The sequence below is a fragment of the Coffea arabica genome, chromosome 3c, assembly GCF_036785885.1.
Source record: "Coffea arabica cultivar ET-39 chromosome 3c, Coffea Arabica ET-39 HiFi, whole genome shotgun sequence".
In the NCBI taxonomy this organism is placed as follows: domain Eukaryota; kingdom Viridiplantae; phylum Streptophyta; class Magnoliopsida; order Gentianales; family Rubiaceae; genus Coffea; species Coffea arabica.
This window is the reverse complement of record NC_092314.1, coordinates 195,141-208,079: the sequence shown is the minus strand read 5'-3', so window position 1 is coordinate 208,079 and position 12,939 is coordinate 195,141. Positions and strand designations below refer to the sequence as shown.

At 38.7% G+C, this 12,939-nt stretch overlaps 2 protein-coding genes across 9 annotated transcripts; one reads left to right on the top strand and one right to left on the bottom strand.

Moving 5' to 3' along the window:
- Positions 1 to 149: 149 nt before the first annotated feature.
- Positions 150 to 3,237, bottom strand: LOC113733835 (uncharacterized). 6 transcript variants are annotated; one of them, XR_003459165.2, is made up of 10 exons: positions 3,021 to 3,237; positions 2,430 to 2,543; positions 2,202 to 2,336; positions 2,058 to 2,126; positions 1,954 to 1,973; positions 1,832 to 1,884; positions 1,689 to 1,738; positions 1,478 to 1,556; positions 675 to 814; positions 150 to 451 (listed from the first exon to the last, which is right to left on the bottom strand). XR_003459165.2 is itself a non-coding variant. In XM_027260013.2 (10 exons), the coding sequence occupies exons 1-10, from the start codon at positions 3,235 to 3,237 to the stop codon at positions 425 to 427; spliced, it is 888 nt and encodes a 295-aa protein (XP_027115814.2). In that variant the 3' UTR covers positions 150 to 424. The 6 variants fall into 6 exon arrangements, 5 of the variants coding, with proteins under 5 accessions (XP_027115814.2, XP_027115815.2, XP_027115816.2 ...); XM_027260013.2 differs by having other exon boundaries at positions 675 to 817; positions 1,689 to 1,719; XM_027260014.2 differs by having other exon boundaries at positions 1,689 to 1,719.
- Positions 3,238 to 3,416: 179 nt separating this feature from the next.
- On the top strand, positions 3,417 to 12,901 carry LOC113733832 (protein GFS12). 3 transcript variants are annotated; one of them, XM_027260010.2, is made up of 16 exons: positions 3,880 to 4,050; positions 4,188 to 4,303; positions 4,699 to 6,837; positions 7,382 to 7,709; positions 7,838 to 8,053; positions 8,218 to 8,290; positions 8,381 to 8,586; positions 8,669 to 8,731; positions 9,232 to 9,440; positions 9,527 to 9,638; positions 10,271 to 10,792; positions 11,117 to 11,427; positions 11,537 to 11,780; positions 11,855 to 11,928; positions 12,120 to 12,255; positions 12,603 to 12,901. In XM_027260010.2, the coding sequence occupies exons 1-16, from the start codon at positions 3,880 to 3,882 to the stop codon at positions 12,750 to 12,752; spliced, it is 5,070 nt and encodes a 1,689-aa protein (XP_027115811.2). In that variant the 3' UTR covers positions 12,753 to 12,901. The 3 variants fall into 3 exon arrangements, with proteins under 3 accessions (XP_027115812.2, XP_027115811.2, XP_071937690.1); XM_072081589.1 differs by having other exon boundaries at positions 12,120 to 12,334; XM_027260011.2 differs by lacking the exon at positions 4,188 to 4,303 and having other exon boundaries at positions 3,417 to 4,050.
- The last annotated feature ends 38 nt before the right edge of the window (positions 12,902 to 12,939 follow it).

The following is a 12,939-nucleotide window of genomic DNA, read 5'->3' as shown; positions in this document are numbered from 1 at the left end:
AGACAACTCTTCACTCCATCAAACAAACAAAAACAAAAACCAAAACCAAAGAATGTGACAAAAACAATCAAAAACTAAGCTTTACACATCAATTAGCTATTTGGCATAATCATTCGCGTACAGTTGACCATGAAAATGCTATAGCATAATTGGGGGAAAGAAGATGACCTTAAAAAGAAAGAAGAAATCTACAAGATATAACAGTTGTACCATCACTAATTCGAAGACATTCAAGATCACTTTTGAACCACAAGGTGACCTTTGTCTTGACAGAAATACAATGCACCTAATCCATAGAAATTATATGTAAGCAAGGGCTATGCCTATTGTACAAACTCGACAGTCACACAATCACACTTGCCATTTGAATCTATTAAACTCATAACTAGCAATCATTTAATCAATAGAGTACAGTGCCCTGCCCTCAAATGGTGGATTCATGCTTCTTGTCCTGAAACAGAAATTTAAGATGTAAGGTAGCTTGGGGAAAAGGCTAGAATGAGTTCTTGGAAGAGGAACTATATGATGAATACCCAGCTTTACTGGGTAATCTCTTTCTTTTTGGCCTTCGTAGTGAAACACTCGTGGCATTTTCATTAGAACTCAGTTTGGAATCTATCAGTGGAAAACATAAGTCAGAAGCAGAACACTAAAGACTAACATCTTAAACAGACCTTAATACAGACGTATATGTAGTGGACATCGGGGTTCTTTCCCAAGACTGCTTCAGTAGAGATTCCATCATCATCCAGTGGAACAGGAAAGGTTAGATCCCATTCCCGACATTGTGAGGTTTCTTCTGACAGAAGTTTACCTGCTGGCAGCAACAAAGACGTTTATTGGGATGGAGGAGCGAATTGATAGAAATTAACCAAATGAAGCTTTCAGATTATATGTCAAACATATGATAATGGAACACTTGCCCTGCTCTGAAAGAAAAAGAAAGATACAAAAAAAAAGGTAAATCAACCATATAAAACCTCATCGATCTCATTTTCTCAATTGGTTAATTGCCATTTCAAACTTCATAAGAAAAACACTTCCTAGTACACTGCCAGGTGTACTCTTCTTCCCCATAAAAACTAAAGTATATTTGTTCCAAATCACACTGCTCAGAATACAGCTGTACAGAATCTATGTAGTATGTTCTATGACATATTGTCCACCTTTTCTCTTTCGTTTTTGTCATTTTCATTTTCTTTTTTACACAGCAGGAAACAGAGGGCGCGATGGAGAAGTGATTCAAAATCACAAACCCATAGTAATGCTTACCCATATACTATGATTATTTCAGATTTCGTACGTGCTGATTAATTTGTTGAGGTAATAACTAATAACTACAGTCATTATTGACTTCAGATTAACAACTAAGCAGCAAAACCAGGATGTTGTTACTTCAAAATGCTGCATAGGAAGCTGAATGCTTTTTAACAATTGTATCATGTCAAAAGAACATATAAAAAGGAAAGTGGACAACCTATCACGTGTAGTTTGATTGTCCATGAGCATGAGTTTCTCAATAAGTGTAGTCGATAATTTGGTGCTCCATATGTAATCTGAAATATAACGAAATTCCATTAAGTGTGCAGAGAAAAGATTAGATACTTTTAAATTTACTATACTGCAAGACTTAAAATAGTAGTCAAGATAAAGCAGTACAGCATAAAGTAGAAAAAAGTTATAGTTACCAGGAGGTATATGCCTCTATCCTTCAGGACCCTATATAGTTTGTTATCAACTGCTTAAATGTAAGAACAGTTCAAGATGGAAAAGAAAACATGAAACGCCAAAATGTACGATGATGCAGAATATTTATGATCAATCACCTTACCTGCCAACCTCCTGGAGCATCTTAGCAGCATTTTCTTGTGAATTGTTCCCGCACTGCAGACATTTATTTGACATGAGTAATCATCTCTGTTACAGATTCGTATTGCTTCAGAAAGCACTCACCAAGATAGAGTCCAAAGTTCCTGGAAGTCCATATCGAATAACATAAGTACAGGCTTTAAAATGTTATAACAAAATATACAATCCTAGGAATAACAAAGGTGCACCTTTATCAACAACTGCATCAAAGGAACCTGCTTCGAAGGCGTTCATATCTCTCACATCCATCTTCATATCTGGTTAGAAGCCATGGAAACGGCTGGTAATATTAAAAAAAAAACTAAACCATGAAGTATCAAAGGACAAGTCACCTAAACACCTGCTGTTGATCACAGCGCAATATCCTGTTTCTTCTACGCTTCTCAGTCCATGCATGAGCTTGTTCTGGGGCTTGTGGCATATGGTGCACTTTTTCTTAATTTGGAAAGCTTTTAGCTTTAATTTATCTTTTGGGTTGTAGAGAAAAACAGAGTAACAGAAACTTCAAAGCCAAACACTATCTAATTTTTGGTCAAGTAACACAAGTACTGAAAACTTACATTTCAGTTGAGAACAAGAGGAGTACTTCCTTTGCATTGCCGCAATCACAACTGATGATATATCAATGTTGAAAACTTGAGCATAGCCGTCATTAACCATGCCTTCGCTAAATGCTGCAAATATCAAGATTAGAGTCACAAGACCTTTGGCGATTGAAACGGTAACAACTGCACTATCCTTTTTAAAGAAAACTGACAAGGTACTTTTAGTAATAACTAATTGGGCAATAACGGCATCATCTTTATCAAGATTGGTTTGATGTAGCTTTTAAAAAGAAGAAGAAATGACGTGATTCACAAACTGATCAAAATCAACCCATGTGTGTGGGTGTGTGTGTGTGTGTTTTTTTTAAATACATATATATTTTTTTCCTTTTCTTTTGTGGGCTCGTCGGGTTAAAACTTAAAAGACATCCCTTTAGATCAACCAAAAACAATATGTATACGCTTGTTTATGTCTTGGATGGATAAAGGATTGTGTAATAATGAAACAGCAGAGACAAGTAAGAAGTTAAAGAGTAGAATTGATGATGGGTTGGGTTGTTATTGGGGGAATGGGGGGGGGGGGGGTGGAGGGAGGGGGTTACCAACCAGAGTTGCCGCAGCCAACGACGAGAACGCGGTGGTGGCGGGGAATGTAGAGGTGGAGGAGCGGGGCTAGAGATGGGTATTTCTGGTACCAATCAAAGGAGGCTTCTGATTCTGATCCTGATCCTGATCCAGAGCTAGAAGAAGCGTAACGCTTGTCCCAGTACCAGCTCTCTCCGTAAGCAGCAGTTGCAGTTGTAGGGTGGCTGTTGGTCGGCATCTTCGTCCCACAAGTTTCTTCTTCAGTTTATCAAGTGGCACTGGTAATATATTGCAACTACAGTGATGTTTGTTATACCGAACCCGCTCCATTTCCTAAATTTAGGACGTGCGACTGTTTTGTGGTGCTACCATTTTTAGTTTTTTTTTAGTGCCCAAATAATCAGTTGTATTAAAAAAAAAAAACTCCAATCAAATTTCGAAATTGAGAGAAACAGAGGAGATAACCCCAAAAAAAAAAAAATAAAATAAAAAATTGTGGCTGCCAATTCCAACCATTTGTTTCTTCCTTTCACACGATTTCTTGGGCTGAGAAGAGAAGTGGTATCTGTCTATACGCGGCATCTTTTTTCGGGTAGACTTAAAAAAAAAAAAAAAAAGATGTTATGGTATACTCTCTGTTTGTTTTAATAGTAAAACCGAAAGAAAAAAAAGCAAAGGACATGGCTAGTGGCAATGAGTAGTGCATCAAAGACAGACGGAGATGATGATGGATGCGATTTAGCGAAGCAACCCAATTCTTACTTACTGGCTACTAGTTGTAGTATCAAAACAATAACTTGAAAAAAAAAGATTCCTTTTTTGGGTTTGCTCTGCCGGAATCAGTTGAATCAGCTAAGGGCAGCAGCAGAAGCAGAGAGGGATGATGGACAATAAGGAAGGCGAAGAAGAAGAAGAGGAAGAAGAAGAAAGATGGTGCATGGAGTGCCTTGAACGACGAATCAAAGCCGACTACAATCAAAAGCTCAACTTTGTTTATGGGCTGTCCCCCCATTATTCTCCCTTACCTTTTGCCTCCTCCGCCGTCGTTCAGGTTCTTTTTTCCTTTCTTTTTTTGACTGTTTTTCAATCATACACTTACTGGGCTAGTTTGGCTTCCTTATGCTTCTTCTTCTATTGCTTGCTTGTATTCAATTACTACTACTACTCAATAAATCCCGAATCCAGCAGCTATCCGGTTGGAATGGAGAAGGAGAGGCTGCGTCGGCCTCTGCATCACCTCCTGAATTTATAATCAACTACTATAAGAGACGATCACGCCAGCATCATTGCTTCACCCAATACATGTAATTTGTCTACTATTTCATGCCTCCTAATTTTTACCATCATTGCTACTCCACTAATTCCACATCAATCTTCGTCCTCTCTAAATGTGCTTGTATTTTACAACTTGCCTTGCCATCTCATTTCTTGCCAATTCCGTGCTTATAATGCCTTTCTTGCCAATTTTTACCTAAACTTTAATTGTTTTTTCTTGGGGAATAAGTGCCAAAGGAAAATAATTTGAAAATAGAAAAAAAAAAGGATGATGCTTTGGCGTCATAACTTAATGATAGCAAATATATCCTGGTTCACATATGAGATAATTTGAACCTTAGATGTTGAAGAAATGGTTTAACACTTGCCCTCTTTAAAATTTTATAACGATAAGGCCGTCAGCAGACTTTGTATCTCTCTGCAGTGACGAGTGCTGTCTGGATTATCTTAAAGATAGCATCGCTGAAGATTCTGTTTCTGGAGTTGTTCATGAACTTCAGCCAGAGTTCAAACCTGGAATTCCTACTGATAAAACTATTACACTAGAAATTCAATCGACTGAATGTCGGCATTTGTCAAATGCTGGAACAAGTACACACCTACATGGATTAGGGTGTCGGAGTTCGACCTGCAACTTTTCTGGTTGGTATTCTTGCACTAGGACCATCACTTCCTTGGCTCCCATTGCTCGGGTTGGTGTTTGTTCCTATGCTTTGTTTGAAGAGATTGCTTCAGACTTCTTGTCTGGATCTGTGGAAGATCATGTCTTACACTCTCTTATTCTCTTGATAGAGGGAAAAGCCACTGGGCAAGAAGCCATTAACTTTCTTAATTTACTTGGGGTGCCAGGATTCGATGATATTAACTTTCCTGGCTGCATAAGGCATCCAAATATAGCTCCAATCTTGGGAATGCTGAAAACATCCAGTCAAATCAATTTTGTTCTTCCTAAAACTCCCTATACCTTGGAAAACATTCTTCATTACAGTCCTGGTGCTTTAAAGTGCGATTGGCATGCTAGATTTCTAATATACCAAATACTTTCTGGATTGTCTTACATGCATGGTTTAGGAATTGCCTATGGTAATGTGTGCCCGTCGAGTATAATGTTGACTGATACATGCTGGTGTTGGCTGCCAGTTGGTGATAAATTAGTACTAAGCTCTCCTTCAAACTCAAAGGTAGACATATTCTGTCCTTTAAGTAGAAGTTGCTCAAATAAGGCCTGCTCTTCTGGAGGACTCTTCGCAGATTTAAAACTTTCTCAACCTGTGGACTTGCGTTCTAGTTTCTACCGTTGGTACAATGGGGACTTGAGTAATTTTGAGTATCTTCTGGTCTTAAATAAGATAGCTGGGAGAAGGTGGGGTGATCATGCATTCCACACAGTTGTGCCATGGGTTATTGATTTTAGTGTAAAACCTGATGAAAATGATGGAGCTGGATGGCGAGACTTAAGCAAGAGCAAATGGCGGCTGGCAAAAGGTGATGAACAGTTGGACTTTACATATTCAACATCTGAAATCCCACATCATGTATCAGATGAATGCCTTTCTGAACTTGCTGTCTGCAGTTACAAGGCAAGACGATTACCTCTGAATGTTTTGAAAATGGCTGTTCGTTCAGTTTATGAACCAAATGAATATCCGTCTACAATGCAGAGACTCTACCAATGGACCCCTGATGAATGCATCCCAGAATTCTATTGTGATCCACGGATATTTTATTCTCTACATGCTGGCATGTCTGATTTGACAGTACCATCATGGGCCAGTACTCCTGAAGAGTTTATTAAGCTGCATAGGGATGCCTTGGAAAGCAATCTTGTTTCATCCTCTATTCATCATTGGATTGACATCACCTTTGGTTATAAAATGTCAGGTCAGGCAGCGCTTGATGCCAAAAATGTCATGCTTCCCCCAGCATCGCCAACAGTATTAAGGTCAGCAGGACGTCGTCAACTTTTCTATAAACCACACCCTGCCCGTCGGTTATTGACCAAGTCCACTTTTAAGTGGAACAAAGAGTCGTCTGGGAATCATTACCCAGTGAGTGACACTGCAGGCGAACAATCTGTTGAAACCATCTCCTTGGGTGAATTGGAAGAAACAGCCACATTCTGTGAGCATGCGCAGCATTTAAGTCCAATTTACAACTTCCATTCGGATGACCATTTGAAGGATAACTCCTCGAAGAAAGAGCATCAGAGTGAGAATTCAGTTAAGTCAAAACTTGCCAGCTGTACCAACTATGGGTTGAGATCAGTTGCTGATATTAACTTTCTCATTGAAAACATTGAAGTGGATGATGACACTGTTAGTTATCAAGAACTGTTGCTTTGGGCACAGAGGTTTTCTTATTCAGATATTTACTCTCAAGATATTGCAAGTGATATCTTTGGAGTTGGCTGCATCTTAGCAGAAATTTACTTAAACAGGCCCCTTTTTGATCCTACCACAATGGTGACACACTTGGAGAGTGGCATATTACCTAGATTGGTGCAAGAGCTCCCTCCTCAGATACAGTTAGTAGTCAAGTCATGCATTGAGAAGGACTGGAAGAGGTAGAAAATCCAATTCCCTTTTCACCAATTTTTCACAACATGCATGAAGAAAAGAGGGAACTATTATATATTTTCGAGTTTTTGAGGTTTTCATGTTTTCATCAAAGTATTGTCAACAATAACAATTGCATGCTTTGATCAAGCTAAACAAACAGCTTATTGGTACCTACAGGAGTTAAATACCTTCAATCTTAAGGAACTGTTCCTACTAATTTGTAAAATGTAATACTCAGTTACAAAAATGAACATTTACTTATGTATGCATGTAAAAGGAACATCTTACATATAAAGTAGCAAACAAACTTTGTTTTTGTTTTTTGTGGGTTGGGGGGGGGGGGGGGGGGAGTTGGAAGAGAGAATTTTACCTGAAGGACTGCAGTTTTATTCCAGTTAAAAATTGAAGGAATTTACAGACCAATTTTTTTGGGCAAAAAGCTGGGATTGGACAATTTTGAGCACTCAGGCCTCCTATGTTCGAAATTATCTGAAATATTACCTCCTATATTCGAAATTATCTAAAATATGTTTTTGTTACAATAATTAGGAGACCTTCAGTGAAATGTCTTTTGGATTCTCCATTCTTCCCAGCCACAGTCAGGTCATCATACTTGTTTCTTGCTTCACTTCAACTTCTAGCAAAAGACGAGTCACGCCTTCGTTATGCCGCAACTTTTGCAAAACAAGGAGCATTAAAAGCTATGGGATCATTTGCAGCTGAAATGTGTGCTTCCTACTGCTTACCGCTTGTAAAGACCACCTTGTCAGATACTGAAGCTGAATTCGCTTACATCCTACTCAATGAGTTTTTGAAGTGCTTAAATCCAGAGGCTATAAAGAAACTTGTTTTGCCTATTATTCAGAAGATCTTACAGGCTAGTATTGAATTTTATATTGACTTGTGGCTTTCATTGATGACATTTCAATTTCCCCTTTTTATGCAATTGTTTATTTTCTTCCTTCTTCACATACATTTGGTGCCTAATGCCTGTTCACACTCCAGGCTACCACGTATTCACATTTGAAGGTCTCTTTTCTTCAAGGCTCATTTGTGCTGGACATATGGAACCAAATTGGTAAACAAGCATATCTGGAGGCCATACATCCATTGGTATTATCAAACTTGTTTGTTGCTCCTAACAAGAGTTCAGCAGCTGCTGCCTCTGTGCTCCTGGTTGGCTCTTGTGAGGAGCTTGGTGTTCCAATTACAGTTCATCAGGTCAACATTTCATTCTTTGTAGATCCTCTCTCTCAGTTTTTTTTCCTTAAAAAAAAAAACAAAAATTCAAGAATGATTTAATTGAAAGACTTTGTACTTTTCCTAGTCTTAGAAATGTCATTTAGTCCAGAATTGAAACAAACTTACCTTCAAGTTGTTTCCAGACAATTATACCTCTGATCCATTGTTTGGGCAAAGGGCTATCAGATGATGGAATTGATGCTGTGGTCAGAATTGGTAATCTCTGTTTGCCAAGTTAAAGGCTGATGGAGTTTCAAGGAATGTAATTCCCTGTCTAAGCTAATTTTGTGCTTTCTTGATTTTCAGGATGTCTTTTTGGAGAAAATTTTATCATCAAACAGATACTGCCCTTAATAAGGAATCTTGTTCGCTCTTGCCTCAGTTATTCATCAGCCAGTAAGCCTGAACTAATTCACAGTTCGAGCACTTCAGCCCTGATAAACTGTCTGATGATATTAGATGGCCTTGTTGCAAACTTATCGAGGGAGATGGTAGTTAAGGAGCTAATTGAAGTATGATCTTCCAGTGCTGTTTGCTTTCTTGTGCTTTGACTCCTTTCCATTTGATAACTTGTGTGTTGTAACATGTATGCAGGATGGAAGTTGCTTATATATTAAGATTCTAATGCAGACTAACATCGGAGTTCCAGTACTTCAAGTAATTTATGTCTAAGATTCTTTTCCCACTTTGTCCAAAGTTCTTTTGTGATGCCTTGTTTTATGTGAGATAGCCACTGGCCTTCTATGTCTTCCTCATTCTTCTTTTCACTGTAATGCAAGGTCTTTCTTCCCTAAATGATATCTTGTGTTAAGTCACAATCTCTGTCTTTTCAGATGATTTATTTTTTGAAGGAGATGGAGTGGGGTTTATTGATTCTAAGTTCATGGAATATTTTAGTTTGCATCCAGTAACTTCCCTTGTAATTGGACAATTGAAAAAAAAAAAAAAAAAAAAAAAGAGGCTCTACTAAATCTTACTGTAGAGTATACTTCATAATAGTTACAAGTTAAAGATATACAACTGGAATAAACACAACCACTTAAGGTCCCACAATGAAGCCTTTATTGTACACATGTACAATCTTTTGATTATTTCATATAGTTGGCCAACTGCTAAAATTTTTTCCCTTGTGATTTTGTGTTTTCATGTAATGTCAGGTCGCTGCTAGTAAACTTGTTGCAGCATGTGAGCAGATTGGACTGGAGTTTACAGAGCTGCATGTCCTGCCAAAACTCAAAGAGTTGTTTGATGAGCTTGCTTTCTCTCGGGAAAATCCCAGTATCTCTGGCATATCGGGAGGGACCATAAGGGGACCCAGAACTACAATTGATGAACAGGAGTGTATTGGAAATCGTATGGACCTTGTGTGGGTTCCTTTCTTCTTTTCAGTTGCTAATATTTTCAGTAAATCTTCTTTTAATCTAAACAATATGCTATCATCTTGTTTTGTAGGTTTCTTTTGTACCCATCATTTGCATCGATTCTTGGCATAGAGAAGCTACGCCAGTGTTGTACAACATGGTTGCTTCTTGAGCAGTTTCTCCTGCGCCACTACAATTGGAAGGTACATCCATTCATGCTTGACAATGTAATCTTCTTTTATTGCAGAAAGATAATATTGTATCCCTACTACAATTAAAGGCTTGAAGAACATGAAGCGCACTCTTATACTAGACATACTAGCTATCAGAAAATTCAAGTTCAAATTATTATCCCCACTACATTCAAAGCCCCTTTCCCCTTTTTCTTTTGGGGGGCTAAGGTTCAAGGAAATAGGTTAGCAAAGTAAATTTTGTCTGCTGTTACTTAGTAATGATGGAACATACTGATCCCGATAAGGTCAGTAGTGGATGAATAGTTGCCATGCAATTCCCAGTTGCTGGCTTTTCTGTCTTTCTGATGCTTATTGATGTAGATCTCTAACCTGTGTTTTCGGTGGTTTGAAGCTACTTGTTTACTGAAGAGCCTAACAACACTGTAATGTTGTGCAGTATACATCTTACTATTCGCAAAAACTCTTTCTTTATTCTGGACCAAGTAATTTCCAGCATCTCAACAATCTGAACATAAGATAGTCTGGGTCTAGAAAGTAGAGCATTATTAATAATGTCAAAACCTGCCTCTTGTAAAATTTTGTAATTCCATTAATCTCTCCGTAGATTCTGTGCCTTAATATTCTGAAACTATTGCACTCAGTGGGAATATACAGGGGAGTCATCTCAAAGTAGCCTAGAAACTACAAATGCCAGAAGATCATCTTTCAGCAAGAGAACAACCCCTGACCATGTACCTGCTAAAATGTTGCTCAATGGAGTTGGGTGGTCAATACCTCAATCACAGCGAAAGAGAGGTGCTAAACATTTGATATCAACAAAACATTCATCAGAACATTATCAGACTTCAGATGCAAGACATATAGCGAGTTCACATGTTGAGGAGCATAACCCTTGGTATTGGTTTCCTAGTTCAGCATCTGGGTGGGAAGGGCTTGACTTTATCGGCCGTTCAGGTGGTCCAAAGGATGAAATTCCATGGAAAATTAGAGCATCTGTTATACACTCTGTCCGAGCACATCATGGAGCTTTGAGATCGCTGGCTGTTTGTCAAGATGAATGTACAGTTTTCACTGCTGGGGTAGGTCCAGGATTCAAGGGGACTGTTCAGAAGTGGGAGTTGGCAAGATTTGACTGTGTATCTGGCTATTATGGCCACGAGGAGGTATGCTTCAGTGGTCCCTGTGGATTAACTCCATTTATTGGTTTTATTATTGTGAGAGCAAAGAAATGTATTATAATAGAAGTGCTCTTTTCCTCTCTTATCTTGACCTTCTTTGGTACCATTGTCTATTAAAGGGGATTCTAGATCCATCTGTGCAATGAAAAAGTTTGGTCATAAAACTGATGAAACTTGTTGCCTCGTCTGCCTTTGACATAGGTTAATCTTATAAAATATTGACCTCTGCCATCACTCATGCTGAATCTGTGATTTGTGATAAGATTAAGTGCAAATTACTGATTTATTTTGATACCTCTTCATTGCTAGGCTGTGAATGACATTTGTGTTTTGACTTCGTTGGGGAGGGTAGCATCCTGTGATGGGACAGTACATGTTTGGAATGGTCAAACGGGGAAGCTAATTTCTGTATTTTCTGAATTTTCTACACATTCTGCGCATCCTGCAAGTCCTTCAAGCACTTCTTCAAAGATTGACACAGATGAAGCCAATGTGCTACACTACAACGCATCCTCAACTGGAATACTGAATAATGCATTTGACGGCAGCTTCTATACTTGTATGCATTACTCGCAGTCCACTGATATGCTAATTGTAGGTGCTGGAAATGGATCTCTTAGGTAATAACTGTTCTTATTTTCAAAGAAACGAATTCATTTTTTTTGCTTAAATAGGGTGCGGATAATATTTTCCTCTGTCACAAATTCAGTTTGTAATTATGAGGCGCAGGTTTATTGATATAAACCGTGGTCAGAAACTTTATCTATGGAGGAGCAATAACAGTGAATCCAGCTTTCCTTCTTTGGTCTCGTCCATATGCTCGTGTGCTTGTGCCAGACCTCGAGCTGAAGGACCCGATGCTTTTCCATCCTGGATTGCAGCTGGTCTAAGTTCTGGTCATTGCGTGTTGTTTGATTCAAGGAGCGGAAAAATTATTGCATCATGGCAAGCTCATGAGGGGTATGTGACAAAGGTATGTTAGGATTAGGAGAAAGGTTCATCACTGTGCAAAGACAAAATATGATTTTGTGTATTCAATTTCTGCAGCTAGCTGCGCCAAATGACCATTTGCTTGTTTCCAGTTCTTTGGACCGAACCTTGCGAATTTGGGATTTGAGAAGGTAAATAATCTTTGGAATGCACTTCCTACTTCCCTGGCTCTTTACATTGTAGCATTTCTTTTTTGCACGGAAGCAAGTAATATTTTATAAGACAGTAAATTGGAGCCTCTTTTTACTAGCTTTTTTAATTATCTAATCTATCTCTTGGTTTGCCTTCGGTGACCCACGTCTTGTCATATGAAAATGTACAGGAATTGGACATCAGAACCCATCAGTTTTAAAGGTCACACAGATGGGGTGTCGGGTTTCTCATTATGGGGCCAGGATGTGATTTCGATATCCAGAAACAAGATTGGTCTTTCTTCTTTAACTGGATCTGCAGATGAGGTATTTATGCGGAACTCGTCATTACATTGCCCCCCTACCACGTCCGTGTCCTCCTACAGAAAATCTTCAAAATTTGTGTGTGAGTTTGTGGCTTATCTGACCCCTAAACATATCTGACTTATCCATAGTGTTTCCTGTCCGTAAGACCCAAAGCCGGATGGCAAACATACCATTTCCTCACGTTTAATGGTGGGTATTGGTTAATTAAAATACTAATCATGAAGCCAAACAAACCATTCAAGATAAATGAAAAGGAAATTTTTGTTTGTTTCGTCTTTCCCTAATATCGTCCACAGTGCTGGGTTCTGAAGTATTATCATTCATTGGTCATTCTCCTAACGTGGCAGGACGGAGGGCGCCTAGTGACGCCGCAATACCTATATACGGCGGACAGAGAGTCAAGGAACATGTCCGTATTGTCAAGTATAAGCGTGCTTCCCTTCTCACGGCTCTTTCTTGTTGGAACAGAAGATGGCTATTTGAAGATCTGCGCCTAGGTTTCTTGAGTATGAGGATGGCTGTTGGGATTGTTGAAGCGAATATATACTTTTTTTATTTTTGGTGGAAGCTATAATAATAATAATAGTAAGGACTCTGGACATTGCAAATCGTGTCGTAAATAAATCCTGAATGGTATTTCATTGCAGCAAGTGAAGTTTTTAACTTGGAATTTAAAGCAAAAAG

What these genes read in the sequence shown, in the direction of transcription:
- LOC113733832 (XM_027260010.2), top strand. Translation starts at nt 3,880, where the DNA reads ATGATGGACAATAAGGAAGGCGAAGAAGAAGAAGAGGAAGAAGAAGAA. An exon ending in GCTGGAAATGGATCTCTTAG is followed by an intron (nt 11,428 to 11,536) that starts GTAATAACTGTT and finishes TATGAGGCGCAG; the next exon opens with GTTTATTGATATAAACCGTG. An exon ending in TAACTGGATCTGCAGATGAG is followed by an intron (nt 12,256 to 12,602) that starts GTATTTATGCGG and finishes CTAACGTGGCAG; the next exon opens with GACGGAGGGCGCCTAGTGAC.
- LOC113733835 (XM_027260013.2), bottom strand. Translation starts at nt 3,237, where the DNA reads ATGCCGACCAACAGCCACCCTACAACTGCAACTGCTGCTTACGGAGAG. An exon ending in GAACTTTGGACTCTATCTTG is followed by an intron (nt 1,885 to 1,953) that starts GTGAGTGCTTTC and finishes AAATGTCTGCAG; the next exon opens with TGCGGGAACAATTCACAAGA. An exon ending in ATAGAGGCATATACCTCCTG is followed by an intron (nt 1,557 to 1,688) that starts GTAACTATAACT and finishes GTTATATTTCAG; the next exon opens with ATTACATATGGAGCACCAAA.